General features: G+C 36.5%; 1 protein-coding gene across 1 annotated transcript; it reads left to right on the plus strand.

The window, feature by feature from the left end:
* The first annotated feature begins 343 nt into the window (after nucleotides 1-343).
* LOC143461917 (fermitin family homolog 2-like) lies at nucleotides 344-14,276 on the plus strand. The gene is made up of 17 exons (XM_076959859.1): nucleotides 344-1,357; nucleotides 1,797-1,930; nucleotides 2,191-2,290; nucleotides 2,421-2,585; nucleotides 3,199-3,391; nucleotides 3,488-3,590; nucleotides 8,510-8,617; nucleotides 9,133-9,255; nucleotides 9,653-9,702; nucleotides 9,942-10,056; nucleotides 10,304-10,423; nucleotides 10,671-10,812; nucleotides 11,116-11,204; nucleotides 11,714-11,863; nucleotides 12,817-12,906; nucleotides 12,981-13,069; nucleotides 13,238-14,276. The coding sequence occupies exons 1-17, from the start codon at nucleotides 1,153-1,155 to the stop codon at nucleotides 13,356-13,358; spliced, it is 2,097 nt and encodes a 698-aa protein (XP_076815974.1). The 5' UTR covers nucleotides 344-1,152; the 3' UTR covers nucleotides 13,359-14,276.
* Nucleotides 14,277-16,128: the final 1,852 nt, after the last annotated feature.

Here is a 16,128-nt window from a genome sequence, read left to right on the forward strand (position 1 = left end):
TTTAGCTGCATCAAAAAGTGGAATGCGCTAAATGTGATTTGAAAATAATTATCACTATCGACCCTAAATCTTGTCAATAATGTCAGGTCTGCACCACCATAGAGACATTATACATAAGACAGACATAACTACAGACTGATTTGCAAGCTTTTTAATACTACGAGTCTACGGCACTGATCTTTATAAACACAGATGTTGTAGAATGTATATGATGATGTTGTGTAAACATCGACGTGTTTATAGAGATAAGTGGTCTACACTCTACAAGTCTACAGTCTAGAGCAAAAAAAAATGGCAAGTGCAAAAAACCGATTATGCCTCCATGATCTTTTCGCTGTTGGGAGCTGTTGCACAGGAAATGGTTTGTAGTGCAGTGGTCTTATTTTTCTAAATCACTAACTTGGCAGTCGCCAGTCTCGCAGTTAAGGGTGCAGAAGTGTAGGTCGGCCTTTATTCTGTAAATTTAAAATTTGTTTTTCAAAAAGCGTGGACGTTGTAAATTAGTGTCAAGACGATTAACTTATGCACTGACAGTGTGAGAGAAATATGTTTACGAAACATAATGACTAATGCTAACATGCAGATATAGGCCCGTATGGAAAGAAAACGCACAAGAGGCCTCACACTTGCTCAGGTTGGCTCTGCGTGCAAAGACGCAAATTTTGCTTTCAGTTTGCTGATTTATTATAGCTGAGAGTTTTAAGGCAATAATCTACCTTGTTGTTTTGTTATAATTTTGTGTGAAAAGCATGCATGCCATTATAAATCCACCGCGTGCAGGTGCCAGACTTTCTACTCTGGTTGCTTAAAGTTCGGTGCTCTAGCGGATCCACTACTAAGCCAACCATTGCCAAGATTCATGTGTTTGATTTATTTTTAAGAATATGCAGATATGACTTACAGACTATGGCAGTAACAGATTAAAGTCAGCAGAGTAGCCTAAAGATGTTATTTTCTTTAAAAAAAAACGATATTTTTCTTTGTGTGTTTTTGGTTGTATTGTTACCTGAAGGTTCTATTTTTGTTGTCAAATTTGACTTAAATGTAAAAATTTTAGATTGTGCATTCACCAATTCGGAGATCAGATGTTTTCTCAATTATAACGAATATACTGGATTTACTAAACAAAAATACTGATTAAAGTAATCAAAAATGTCGGCGTTAAGTGGAGTACGAATGGCGGATGGGAGGTATGCCGATGGATCATGGGAGCTAAAAATAAAAGTTACAGATATGTCAATAAAGAATGAAAGAGGAGAACTTATAACTGATGTTGATATACCTGTACTTGTTACCACTGAACTTCATATTGGCGGAGTAATTGCCAAGTTAGTTGACCAACTGAAGAGCAAATATGGTAAATAATTTTTCTTTTATTTACCAGAATACATCGTTAATAGGCTAGTTCTAATGTTTTGAACAGTTTCACTTCGGAGTGTTGGAGTGTCACAAAGTACAAACTTGACAATATTTTTAGATGAATTGTTTATATATATATATAATTACAGATAATGCATGTTTTTACAAGATACATTAAAAGTTCCTGTATCTAATTCACACAATATATAAACAAATCTAATTGCTTGACTTAGGCAACATAGTGCACAGGTATTTTGCAGAGAAAATCAATTTTCACAGATCTTCGGTTGCGTATAATTTACTCATTCAGTTGTAATTCTCCCATTCTCTCTACTAAACTATTCGTTTTGCATTTGTTTTCTTTGCAATCATGTTTTATTATTCATAATGTGTTTTATGCTGTTAGATAAGTAAATTGTGTCGGATGTTATGTCTAGATATCACAAAAAGCTGGTCTGATTATGAATTGTGGTGGCCCAGGACATCCAAATGGCTCGACAAGATGGGACAGGTTTTGGGAAAATACGAAGTGCAGGCTGATGCCCAGTTACTGTACACTCCAAAACATAAGGTTTCGACTTATATGATATTTGTCTTATTGTTTACTTTTTGTCAAGAAATTAATTTGTAAATATCTCTAGTTTTATTATTTCTAGTTTATGCTTCAGATTTTATCATTTACGTTTACATTTATTAAATATTTTTTCTGTTTAATGTTATAAGCTCTGCACTAATTTTGTTTACTTATACATGCTATATTATGTAATCACTGTATGTATATTGTGTAATTATACTCAGGGCATTTCACAGTAATTCCTTTTTTTTGGACAGGTTATAAGGGTACAACTTCCTGATTTACAGTACGCTAACATTAGAGTGAATTTTGCCGCCAAAGTTTTTCACACTGTTATTGAAATGTGCAAATTTTTTGGTGAGTGAATGGTATTTCTTGTTTATGCATGATACATGACAACAAATATGTGTAATTTAAACAGTTTTATTGTCTATTCATAGCTTCATCAATAACAGCATTTCCATCATTATTGTGGTGTTGTAACTAGATATAAGGCATCCTGAGGAATTATCAATTTTGGTTCCACCTAAAGTTGGGAAGGACAAGGATAGAAATGTTAAACATCAACATTCAAATGGGTCAACAGATGAAGGTTTACTTACTCCAAATGTTTTAACGCCTGGGCTTACACCTACCTCACCTTACACACCAGGTATTTTTGTTACAAGAACATACTCACAATTTGTGGAGAATTAGGCAGGTGAAACATTAAAACTGCTTTGTGTTGTGTCATATCACAGAGTTTTTGTATTTGCTTAAAATGGTGATTAGGCCTATGTTGCTTGTCACCAAAATTCTGTGTAATGATGTAAAAAATTTTACTTTCTGCTTCATTTTAAGAAGCAAAATTAATGCTTTTATGATTATCATAATTAGGCAAAGGCCATTTAATAAAGTTCAAAAAACAAAACTAATATGTAACCAAATGTTTTTTAAAGCTACCCATCCTTATGTTACTAGGCTTAGGCAAGGTAGGGTTTAACTTTGTAAATGTTGTAGACTTGCTAGTCTCAACAATGTAATCGTGATTGTTGTCATGAGTTTGTCTTTTAAGTATGGCTGTACAAATGTTGTCATCAAGTTATTTTAAATTTTGTATACTTGTCAAATCTGCACCATATTCTTTGTCGTGTTAAACAGCTAGATTTGGTTGAGCACTAACTTGCACATCGTTTATGGCATGAACCGCGACGTATTTCAATTTTAAATGTATTTTTAATTATGATCGACTTCAGTAGCATTATCTTGTATTACTTCATCTTCAGGGTCCCCCATGTACAATACACTCACACCCAAAAACATGAAAGGGAGTCCTATGTCATCACACAGCCTTGAATTTCTCGACAGTGCTTATGTAGACCCCAAGCTACTAATCACATCTGCCAAACCTTCCCAACAGGCTCGTGCCAATCTCTACCGACCAAAAAATTTGCTTGACAAAGCCAGATACAACACAGGGTGCGTTTAGTGGACAATGCATCTCTTGGTGTTACATAGACATTTACTCCTTGAAGCAATGGAAGGCTATTCATTTTATTATCTTGTGTTTTGCAGTTGGCTGGACAGTGCCCGATGCTTGATGGAGCAGGGTGTTGAAGAAAAGAGCACCATTTTCTTACGTTACAAGTTCTATTCATTTTTTGACTTAAATCCAAAAGTAAGTCAAAACACATCCGTTTATTCTGCTAATTTTTGAACTGAACAGCTGAATGGGCTTGCAGATACTTCCTGTATTTCACCATAATAAGCTATGTTTGCCTGCCACACCAGTGGGTGCTAAAATAACATCATTTTGACCTATCATGCTTAAGTTGTTCGCTTTATGTCAGTATGGTAGCCCAGTCAATTCCTCTGTGTATAATATAGGCTTACCGCTTACATTCATATCATATAGCTAGTAACATACAAAACTACATATATGAAGGTGATAGTGATGCAAATCATTGCAATTGAATTTTAGATCAGTAATATCGTTGTTTATACAAACAGTCTTATGATATAGTTGTAGTCTTGTAGACTGGTCACATCTAAACTTATTCACCTTGCTTGTTAATCCAAATCTCATTGAGTCATTAACTCATTATATATGAATTTCTGAATCGAAAATTCACAAACTGTGCGTTTATCCCAGTCGATATGGTTTACTGTCGATTTTATTATCATTGTGTGGTTTTGTTGATTGAATTTCAATTGGAGTTAAGCTTATAGGGAGTTTTTCCCACAGTCTTGTTCACCTCGAACAGTTTTTTAAAGAATCTTTTGTGTAGCTAGCGTTTTCTTGATTCCATTGCACCCCACCACAGCTAAGCTTATGGCTTTAAGATCGGTTGTTCTAGAGTTTTTCAGGGTATGACCTCGGTCCTATTAAAGTTTCCCTTATTTTCGAATATAGAGAACTTTTCGTTCTAACTTTGAATGCGTATTTATCGAATAGCTACGCAGTTGATGGCTGGAATGCTTTAGTTTAATTCATTTTCCGCGCGCTGAACGCGTATAGTTTTAGGCAGTATTTTTAGCTAATGTTTGCTTCCAGTTCTTAGGACTATTGTTCAAAGTAGGCTGGTGTGTTTAGTTATGCTTTCACGCAGTCCAATGCTTTATTGGTCTTTACAGCAAGGTATAGTATTAAGCTAGACGAAATACGTTTGTCTTGTGTAAGCCGACATTTGCCATCAGCATTCCTGAAATTTTTTAAATAGTTTTCCGAGTAGCTCTTATAGCAACGCCCAGATTGACTGTTCTGTAGCCAAATGCCTGGACAAACTACCCCATGCTATGCGGTTCGTTTGTTATGATTTGTCATTCAAGGATGCGTTAGGTTAGATGTCAACTGCAAAATAATGTAATGGCATCATTGACACTGCTGGACACTGATTTATCTGATATGCTTGTGATGCTGTTGTTTTGTTTAAAACTCTTTGTCATTGATAAGTCTTTTTCATAGAATATGCTTCAGAAATTAATAGTAATCGAGTCATTTTTCACTCTTCTTAAGATAAGTACATAATGATTATATCGTCGTTTTGTTGAACTACCAAATAGTTTCTCACGTTTATTGTGTGCCAGCTTAGAATCACTTGTGGTTTAAACGTTGACGTAACGTTTTACTGTAGAAACGCTACTTCATTAATTTCACTATTGAATGAAGTAGCGCTTGTATTAACTTGCACTAATTAAAGTGAACACTGGCCGGGCGTTCTTTGTTCTTCAATCTAATTAACCCAGTTGTGTTCGTTTGAACATTCTCCCTTGCTGGGTTAGCAAATTAACCGGGCAGATTAGGAAAGTGGAACAAGACCTCTCACTGTGTTATCAAGAGTGTTGTGGGTTAGGAGAAAAGCAATGACCGAATACGGAGTCATCGCCTAAAAAGGCGAAGAACCGTGCGTCAATTGAAACAGCAAATATGACTGGTCTGTGACCGTCCTTTGTACATAATTATGACTCGAAACCTTTTCTGATTACGGTCGTGTTTTCATTCCTTATCGCGTTATTTAAAAAAGGTGTCATAGCGCTTTTGCTAAAAACACTTGGCAGCGGTTTCACTTTGCAAAGCGTATGCCGTTACACAAGAAATAGTCATTAATAAAACATGGCTATAGATCCGCGGTTTGGTGTAATGAAAACCCCGGCTTTTGTGCTGCTCCTCGGTCAACAAATGTCGCCTAAATTTGTGATACTGCGGTTGTGATGCTGCTGCATTCACCAACAGCTACAGACGTCGTCGTCTTTGATTCGGTGAAAATTGAATTTTCGTAATCATTTTTGAGTCTTAGAGTGTCAATTTTGCTAACGCTTGACACAACATTTTCATTGGTGAATAGAATTATTTTTTGCAATGATGTCATTCCATACGTTTGTTTAAAAAGCGTGTGGGAAAAGGCGATTCGCGTAGACTTTTATGACACATTCAGCATTTGCGTAGGTTGGTATGTAGTGCGTACAGTAGGCTATCCGCAATAACTGCTTTGCGCAATGCGCTAAATGGTGTTTGTTGTGTGTCCTATGTTGCTTAAAATGCGTCAGCAAACTTAGATCGCATTATATAAGCTTCGTTCGTAATGTCGAATCGATTTACAAACAAACAAATTGCTGTCGCCATATTATGTCTTTGCGGTTCACTTAATTTGATTATTTCCGAAAAATGTTCACTCAAATTAGCTAAACGATATTCATTTCATACGACAAACATCGCATTGGGCGCCAAGGCGCACATTGCACGCCGATTTCTAGCAAAATTTGATGTGCCCGCAGGGATGTGCATAACGCGTGCAGACCTTGGTAGATTAGGCCATACGTTTCCCTTGGATTTGAGTAGAGCTAAGTCGTGTTGCTTTTCATCACTTAACGTGCTTGCGATGAACGTTTTGAGTTTCCGCGGGTCCAGAAAATAGTCCACAAAAACACACCACCGAGTGCTATACATTACTCTGTACGAGCTGTCATAAGTACGTGTTATGTCAGGTCTTTGGTATTAATTACTAAGAAAACTCGGCTTTTGCTGGATTTCAACCACTTTTTTATTTACGACGCGACAAACTGCACGTCAACATCAAACGGTTTGACAGGTTGCTGAAACAATATTACTCTTAACATCTGCAAAGAAAGTGCGAAACTGGTCTAGACGGAAGTGCCCTTTCCCTTCGCGACCCGTAATTAGTAATTACGTACGTTTTCATGACGTAATGTCAAATATTCACAAGACGTAAAAGTCATCAATTCAAAATTTCTATTCAAATTTATTCTGTTAACATTTCCGTTATCACATTCTTATGATACATCACTTTGCATTTACGCATGAGTACCTTTGTTATATGACGTAATCATTGTGTGGTAGGTACTTGAAGCTTAAGCATCTCTTAAGCGCACTTGAAAGGCGCAAATGATACCGGCATTTTCTTCCATATAAGTGTAAAATCATCGAACAAGAATTTCGACGACCGCTATTAAGTATCTTATGGTAATCCGAATCCCTACGAACAAGAATTTGAGATTACTTTACAAATAAACAAGCTTTACGTTGCGTCCTGTAAGCGATTTTTGTTCGTGTTGTTTAAATGAGACAGATTGAATGGTGTTTATCGTTGTCCCTCAGATACAATTTCATGTGAGTTTGGCAGTTTATAGCTGAACGGACCACTGGGATTCGATTGAGTTCATTTCATATTTGCGTGGCGACTGTATCGCTGGTGACTGCGATGTAGCTCACAGCACTTCAGCACTTGTATCACCTCTGTTGCAGCTGACTGTTGAAAACATAACGGAAATGACGTCATTCGTATTTTATCACGTTTTTCTGTCAGGTTTCATTTTGTTTAGATGGTACTGCTCACTTCATAACGTTAAACGGGCAAATGCATTTGAACGATATGCTCTTCACAACTTTTGACATCTTGCAACATATTTCTAATTATCGCCATCGACAAAACACTGTGCTTAACTGCTAAGGGCGAATGGGGAATAAAATCGTCTACAGGTTGCGTTTGCGTAGAACACAGTTTTACGCTTGAAGTAGATTTGGTGTATGTTTGTAAATGAGTCGTTTGTTTTTCGCACTCTTTGAAGACTTTTTACGACCTGAATAATAGCTTACGATCGAGATAGGGTAAGTATTTGCACGGTTTTGTTTAGTACTGTCGCGCACCATTGAACACTGGGTATTTTGTACTACTTGACTTGCATTTACAGGTTTTGTTGTCTTATGCGTAGCGCGCATGTTAGCTAAAAGCTATCACCCCGATCTGGCTTCAACTTTTTTAAAGATCTGCAACTAACTGCACGTTTACGACAAAGTATAGAAAACCATGACTGCGAAGCAGTGCATGCGGCATTAGCATTCAAGCCTTCGATTTCTTATTTGGGTTGCAATCAGCTAATGTAAATAAAAGTCTGTCAATTTGCGGAGCCTGTCAGACTACAAAATCTCTGTTTATTAATTCGACTGCCATTTATCTTTCACTGTCATCAAAGTGGATTTCTTTTTAATGATATTTGCTTTCAAAGCAGTTATCCATGCCACAAATAATATTTTAAATTAATTGTTTGCCATTTTTCGACCAAGTGAAATTTTGTCAATGTGAAAATATTAACCAACTTTTCTTTGCAGACAGATTCAAGGTTTTCTTTAAAAATTTGCAGTTAGCTTTCATCCTATTTTATTAACTGAAAAAATGCGGTTTGATTTTTTGACAAACTTTGCTTTAAAATAAGTGCATGGCTTGATAAGTTACATACCACCAGTACAACAATTGTACTCAAAATTACTTAAGTAACAAAAGGCCAAGTTCCAAGTTTTGTTTACAAAAAATGAGTGTAGCATGTTAGTAGGGGGGATATATACTGTGTGTATATATATAGTTTAACTTTTTTCCAACGTACATTTACTGCTACTTATGTCTTCTGGTTGTGTAAGAAATTGTTTTAAAATTGGATTTCCTGATAGTTATTACAGTATAGAACTATTTTAAAGCCATGTATTTGCATAGGTTACATAATTTTGGCATTGGATAAAATGATGCACAAACTGCCGTCATAGATACTTTTTAACAGCCAAGCAATTTAATTTTGTTTTAACAGTATGATGCAGTTCGTATTAACCAGCTCTATGAGCAAGCCAGGTGGAGTCTTCTTTGTGAAGAACTTGACTGCACTGAGGAAGAAATGATTATGTTCGCTTCCTTGCAGGTATCATTATAGTTTAAAAAAACTAGTTATTACCTTAGATATCAATTAAATTCATAAAAATAAGATTGAAATAAAATTTCTAAACAAGTTGAAGGAATTCTAATGGAAAGGGGAACCAACAATTATATTACTTTGTGGATCTTCACTTCTTGCTTTAATTAATATAATGAAAGATTTGCTTGTATGGGTAAATGTAGTCCTAAAGGCTTATTTGTGCTATTTTCATTCAATAGCCTTGAGTGCTTGTTGAAGTTTTGCCAAACAATAGAAAGCCTTTTAAAAAATGTACAGGGTAAACAAAAAACGTCATTTAAGTAAAATAATCATCCAAAAATATTCCTTCTTATGCAATTATTATGCTCTATCTAGTATTCGAGTGTGAGTATTGTTACCAGATCCAGTCAATAATTGCGAAAATTAGTACTGTACCCAGTAAAGTTACAATGCTTTAGCTGGTTATGCTGCCTGCCAGCTTTTTCTGACAAACGTATCACTGTTCACTTCTTGTTTTCCAGTATCATATCACCAAGTTGTCTGAAAACACGGATGAGGAAATGGAACAGAATGACAACCGCGATATTGAACAAGCTCTACAAGACCTTGAGGGCTCACTGGGAACTAACAGTATCTCAAGCAAGGTAATTTCCTCTGCTAATATAGTCACGTGCCAAGTTACTTCCTGAAATAGGACAAGTTTTATTTTCTCGTTCTATGCGGAGAATTGACACTTTCCTGCTAATGCTTTCCTTCCCCAATGAGGTGTGTTTCACTTAACCAAACCGTGTCCAACTCTAAATAGTTGCATAATTTTATTGTATGTATTTGGTTAGTGAATTTTTGCGCAAGATGTACTGTACATTAGTGCCTATAGGTAAAACGTAGAACTTTACTAAGTTATAATGCATCACTGGGTGGGTATACGATTGATCCTTTTTATAGTATTGTTAATGGCAGAAATATGGCAAATGTTGTTAATTGTTTTAATTATTTATGATTCAAAGGATTTTCCATTAAGGATTTTTCTTTCTTTGTTAGGGTGATATCACATCTGTACCAGAACTCGCTAACTATCTGAAGCTATTCAAGTAAGTATTGTGGTTTGCCTACACCTTGTGAGTTCTTTTAGTGCTTTGGACCAATTTAAATATAAACTTGATTCTAATTTGTGTAATCAACTAATCATAGAAAGGTTTGGAGTCTGATAGAAATAATAACCAGCTTCTAAGTATGTTGCTGTAATCCATTAAACTGAAAAGTTAAAGTTAATTTCTTATGTATTGTATGAACTACAGCATTGTACTTTAGTACAACAAATCATTTTTAGGCCCAAGAAATTCACTTTGAAGGGATACAAGAAGCACTACTTCATCTTCAAAGACACAAACATCTCATTTTTCAAGACAAAAGAAGATGCTGCTTCACTTATATCTCCGACAACCGTTAGTTAAACTTATTGCACTGTATATAGAAAATTTACAATAGTGTTTCTGCTGAAACGCTTTTGTGACAGCATTTTAAAAAAGCTAAACTGTGTAGCGGCAAAAACTTTCTGTGTGATTGATTCTCAGCATTTTAAAACTGTAGGAAAATCAATGCTATTCAGCGAATAAAATCGTGACTCCTCGACATGTATTTTTATGTTAAAGTATATTAATTGAACCGGGCATTGTTTTTTTCTTGGAACAGATTAAGTTGAAAGGGGCAGAAGTTGTGCCAGATGTGAACATCAGTGAAGACAAATACATCATAAAATTGTTTATCCCCAGCGCTGAGGGAATGAGTGAACTGTGGCTTCGATGCGACACTGTACGTATTTTTATTACAACAACCGTATGTGTCTGAAGCTGTTACACTCATCTTTTAAATGTAAATGAATTTGTTATTGTAGTTGCTGTTGATAAGTGTTCACCACATTTGCTACCAAGGCCGCCTGCTCTGGATCCGATTATGTTATATTGTGTTCATTGCCAATCAGTAAACAATGGATATTAGGCAAAGATTAGGTCAAACTTCGGATGCATAATTTCATTGATAATTTCTGCATCCTCTGTAGGACGTGATATATTGTCAGTGGATCGCGGCGTGCAAATTAGCTGCCAAGGGTCACACAATGGCAGATGCAAGCTATGAAACGGAAGTACAAAATTTCAGAACACTGCTGAAATTGCAAAAAAGCGGTTCCAGTAACGGCTCGGGTAAGTCCATTACTCTACTGAAGCCAAAATAGCACTTTATTGGTATTCCACATAGCGCAAGATACGTGATTATAGTACGTATAGTGTGTTGCTTTGTGTTAGCATATTTTCTTTGAATTCGTAAATCTAATATTCTAATTAACAAACGCGCCAAGACGCGCATAAAATTTCAATTAAGTAAATGCGTTTGCTGGCTTGGCGCAAAGCATATCGTGACGAGATATAGTTGTTCTTAATGCATTATGCATGGAAAGATTTTATCGTATCGTCAAGCTAACATATCTGCCCAATTTAAAATTACAGCAAGCAACGATGGGTTGGCTCAGCTGACCACCAACATTGAGCCAGAATACTACATAGCTCGCCGTCATTTGAGAAAGCTCGGCAATAAGGTAAGGCTGGTTCGGATACTCTTATCTCCACGACTTATCCAAGCCTGGCCTTGCAGGCGTGGTAAAACGATAATTAATTCTTGCACACTTCGAAACCCGTACACATTATCGAAAGGAAACGAATAGGGCTCGGCGAATTCATGTTATGATGCGACTGTTGTGACAGACGCTTAGCGGGCCACAGTTTGTTTATGTAGTGATAAATTTCATAGTTTCAGTGAAACTTCTCGGCATCATTACACATACCAGGAAAAAGTGTTTAAATGAGTCACATTGGTTCAAGTATTGCACAAATCCACCTAAAGTCACAACCAGTCGTCTAATGAGATAGAAAGATTGTAAAACATGTGAATGCAATAATTAATTCACTGGCTTAGCTGTCATGCTGGCAACTTAATATGTCATTATACAGTATTATGTAGTATCCGATGCTAACATTGAATGGGCCATCTCATACCGTACAGTATGCTTGACGTTGCTATTAGTGTAACCGCATTGTTTTTGAGTAGATGGCGATTCGAAAGGTTCAGGAATCGGTAACCAACTACAGTTCATACAACTTGGTGAATGCAAAGCTGGCTTACATTAAAGCTTGGCAAGCACTTCCTGAATTTGGACTCACCCACTACTTAGTCAAGTTCAAGAGTGCAAGAAAGGAGGTAATAGAAATGCTTATGCTTGTGGCTTTTTCGTATTTGGCGGTCGCAAACCGTAACCGTTACTGCACGTAGTTACTAGTTATGCTTACGATCATTTACGGTCGAAGCTTATCTAGCTTGACTTCTGCCTAAGGCAAATGTATTTTCATGGATTTATCGCATTCTTTACCTGATTCTGAATAGCAAGCTAAACCCACGGAAAGAAAGAAATGTAGATAAAAGAGATGTAGGTAATTTACTCAGATTGTGCTTTTTGTGAGCTACTACGTAAAGCATTGGTGTTGATTAACTTTTGCTATTGTTTTTTCTTACCTTGAAAAAAAGTGTCCAATTTAAACGCAAACACGTGCATTCAAATGGAGTTAACGCGATCAAACATTTATTTAGCTCCTGGCTGTAGCATGCCAACCTGCATACCTTCAAAAACGCATTATTTGTGGAATGATTCTGTAAAAAAAACAGTCACTGACATATTGCATTTTTGCAAGGCAGAAAAATTACCACTGATATAAATATTGGGCATGCTGTTAATTGGTAAGAGACAATAAATTCTACTGCAGGTAAACGTTTTCATACAAAATTAGGTGGCGGAGTAGTCTGAATTGGGTTACAAGTGGTATTGTCTTGCTAATCGTACTCAGGGTTTGCTGGCCAGTGGGGTCTCAACCGATTAGTGGGGCATAGCGTCCATCTCGCGACATCTTGCGCCAGGAGCCCCACAGATCGTTTCTTTGCTGGTACCCACTTGTCGCGATTTAATCACGTGCGCATCTCGCGCTGACATTGACCATTGTCTCAGACCTTCCCCGGGTTGGGAGCAACAGAGAGTTCACGCACTCAGCCCGTAAGCAAGCTCGCCACCTAGAGAACTTTACTTTTGCCGGCGCTTATTAAATTTGGATCTCAAAATAGTTTTTATTTGTGGTACCTTGTAATAAATATCTAATCTCCAGGAATTGGTGGGAGTTGCCTATAATAGATTGATAAGGATGGATCCGCATACTGGAGAAGCCATTAAGACTTGGAGGTTTAACACAATGAAAGTAAGTCCACATTCTATATATTTCGAGACTTTTATTCATCGGTATCACTAATTGCTTGAACGATATGTTGATAGGCTTGGAGTGTTAATTGGGACACCAACCAAGTGATCATTGAACTTGCAGAGGAAGACAGCACAGTTTTATTTGCCTGCACAAGATTCAGGTTGGACATTTGTTTATACACATTCGATTTGTAACAAAGCAATAGATGAATATTTGGAAAAGTGGTTGAAATAGTAAATCGTAGTTAAAAAAAACTAGAGATTTACTTAATTTGATTTTTTCATGTGCTTTTCTTAACGTCATGTTGAAGTTAGTCCTTTCTTTTCAGTCCGAAACTTGTTCACGAATTAATCGGAGGCTACATCTTTCTGTCAATGAGGACAAAAGACGCAGACGAAACACTTGACGACGAGAAATTTTTCAAACTCACCGGAGGATGGACTGGATGATAGCAGATGGAAGAGCTTTTTCATCATTTTTGAAGCTCGCATTCAAGATGAACTTTGAAACCGTCCAGCAGCGCATAGAAAGGCTTTTGTTGGCCGCAGTAACTGCCACTTCAGATATCTGTATAGTGTATACACTTTGTAATATATGTATAAAAAATGAATGTAGCATGCTGATTGTTTGTTTGTTTGAATGTTAACTTGTAAATATTACATAGTAAAATCATATTCAGTCATTTTACGTCTAATATCTATATTTTGAATTTATTTTCGATCAAATTAATCGGCAAGTTTAATCGTAATCGTTATAATCGATTAATTATTTTTGCGTAATTAGTTGTCGCAGTTTTGCTGCTTCACCGCATTAAGGTCTTCCGTCACAAAGATATCAACATGAAATAGATGCCAAACACTTAGCAGGGCTTGCAAGCGCTTACTGCCAATTTGCTCTTCGAAAAATGAAAAAGCAGACAAAAAATCGATAGAGTTTCTATTACAAATTATTATTATTATCGTTATTACTACGAGTAACGTATGTGTATATTTTTGTTTGTTCTCGAATTTATTCGCCTGCCTGTCTTATCGTGCGTATGTTTAAGTGACTTATGAAAAATTATTTTAGATTCGAGTTATTATCATTTAAATCCTTTTCTTACTTAAAAGAGTTAGTTGCTTGCTCGCAACATTTACAGTATATAAATCGTGATCATTTCAAACATATTTTTGCTTGTATTTCTAAACCTATACTAACAATACACTGCATATCGAGCAGCCTATTAAGCAATGATGGATTTGCATTGACTTTTGGGTTTTAACACCCAAGCAATATTGTTTTTTTTGGCAGAACATGTATTTTCTTTTTGCGTTTGACTAGGTTTTGTACAGTAAGACATCACAATATAAACATTACGTTCAACGGCTTGCCAATGTGTGTGACTTTGTTTGACGTTGGAGACGGAAAAAGTCACAAATTAAGATTTCTATGAATATGCTCGACTTTATCTGTCGCAGTTAAGAAAAAACTTGTCAAAGCAATCAGAGACCGCTGTGGCTGGTGTTTTGCTTTAGCCTGGATATCAGCCGTGCGGTTTGCGAGCAGAATGTTGTTAAAAATGTGATTTTTTTTCGTAATTTCATCGGGTTGTAGTGTAATTGTAAGGCATGCTGATTCCACGTGTAAGATTTCAGAAAGCCTCGTACGGGATTTTTCGAGTGATCGATTTACTAAATTCACCAAACAATTGAATAAACACAAAGCCTGTATTTTTGGAGGATTATCCCCACAAAGGTAAGATTACGAAACGTTAGACACTTAGAAAATTGTGTATTCATTCAATGCAAAATCACAGCGTTTTAAGATTGTCAATTAAGTTAAGTCACTCCTCAAAGAATAAAACAACATTATGACGTCCGTAGATATAATGTGAATGGAAGATACTTTTGCTGTGATTCTACACGTTGATGCAAACCTTAAAAAGAATAGAAAGCATCTTTTGAGGTTAAGTTGAATCAATTGACTACGACACACCTTCGTCGCACACGGAGATGTGCATAATAACGTAACTTCTACAGAAACGGTGTAAATAACAAACAGTTAATTCGGTCCCTGTCTTTCCGATCGATTTATGTATCGTTTTGAAATGCTTCAATGTCTGCGTACCTTCCAATTTCTTGAATCATTTCTCATTCCAATATTCATCTATGAACTGAAACCCTGATTGACGGCAAAAAAAAAGTGGTCTCACAAAAAGATGTTTAAAACTTGACGATTTTCACGCTTTCCGTGCGCTCCATCCCTCTAAATAATCCAATCTTAATGCGTTTTGTACACTCGTTAGTTTAGTGGTGGGGATGGGATGAGTGCCCGTCTCACATATATGCGATCCTGGTTTGGTTGTTGTGGTGGCTATTTTTATTGCTAGATAGCGGCAGGGCTCTTCGTTCATTTCCCAAAAAAAGTCAGTGTGTCTTTCATTTTTGAACAATTTTGTATTTCGCAACAATTGTCATTTAAACACGGAGGTACACAGACGCTCTTCGGAGATGTGACTCAACACTAACTTATGCTTTTGCTTTGCATGGGTCTCGGCGTATGCAATATGCATCTCTTAATCGTTAATGAATTAATTTGTCAATAAAATAAAATCAAGTTAGCCGCATTAGTGGACCAAGAACAGCACAGCATTAAGCAAAAAAATTCGCTAATGATATTCGGCAGCGGTACAAGCAGGGCCGGCCCTAGCAGTCGTGGGGCCCAATGCAACAATTGATGACGGTGCCCCCTTCCGATTTGAAATAACTTAATGTAATAACTTAATAATAATAACAACAACATAAAACAAATATCAACTTTTTGCAAATCTGTTCTCCTCAAAGCTTTGTTTCGTGATGTACACCATGTTTCATTAAAACATTCTCTTAATTGCAAGAACAGATTGAGAAATAACAGAGAGATTTGGGTAAAATAAAAGCTAAATTGTTAATTTTGTTTTGATGCTAAGCAACTAAGCAGAGCCCAACGCAGTCGCATTGCTCGAATAGGCCTAAGGTCGGCCCTGGGTACAGGTATTAGATCTATAAAAACCCTTTCTTCTGTTCAGTTCCTTAAATTACGAGCTCTAAGTTTGGACAGGGCCACAAGTTCCCACAACATATTAATAACAAAGTATCTTGGCTAAATAACACAGGTAAACCGACGTTAAAAACTAAAGCCACAGTGTACATGCAAACATTTTCATTGCAAGATACGTAACTTTCATCATAAGTTAGATCT

This window comes from Clavelina lepadiformis, chromosome 6, assembly GCF_947623445.1.
Source record: "Clavelina lepadiformis chromosome 6, kaClaLepa1.1, whole genome shotgun sequence".
Taxonomy (NCBI): domain Eukaryota; kingdom Metazoa; phylum Chordata; class Ascidiacea; order Aplousobranchia; family Clavelinidae; genus Clavelina; species Clavelina lepadiformis.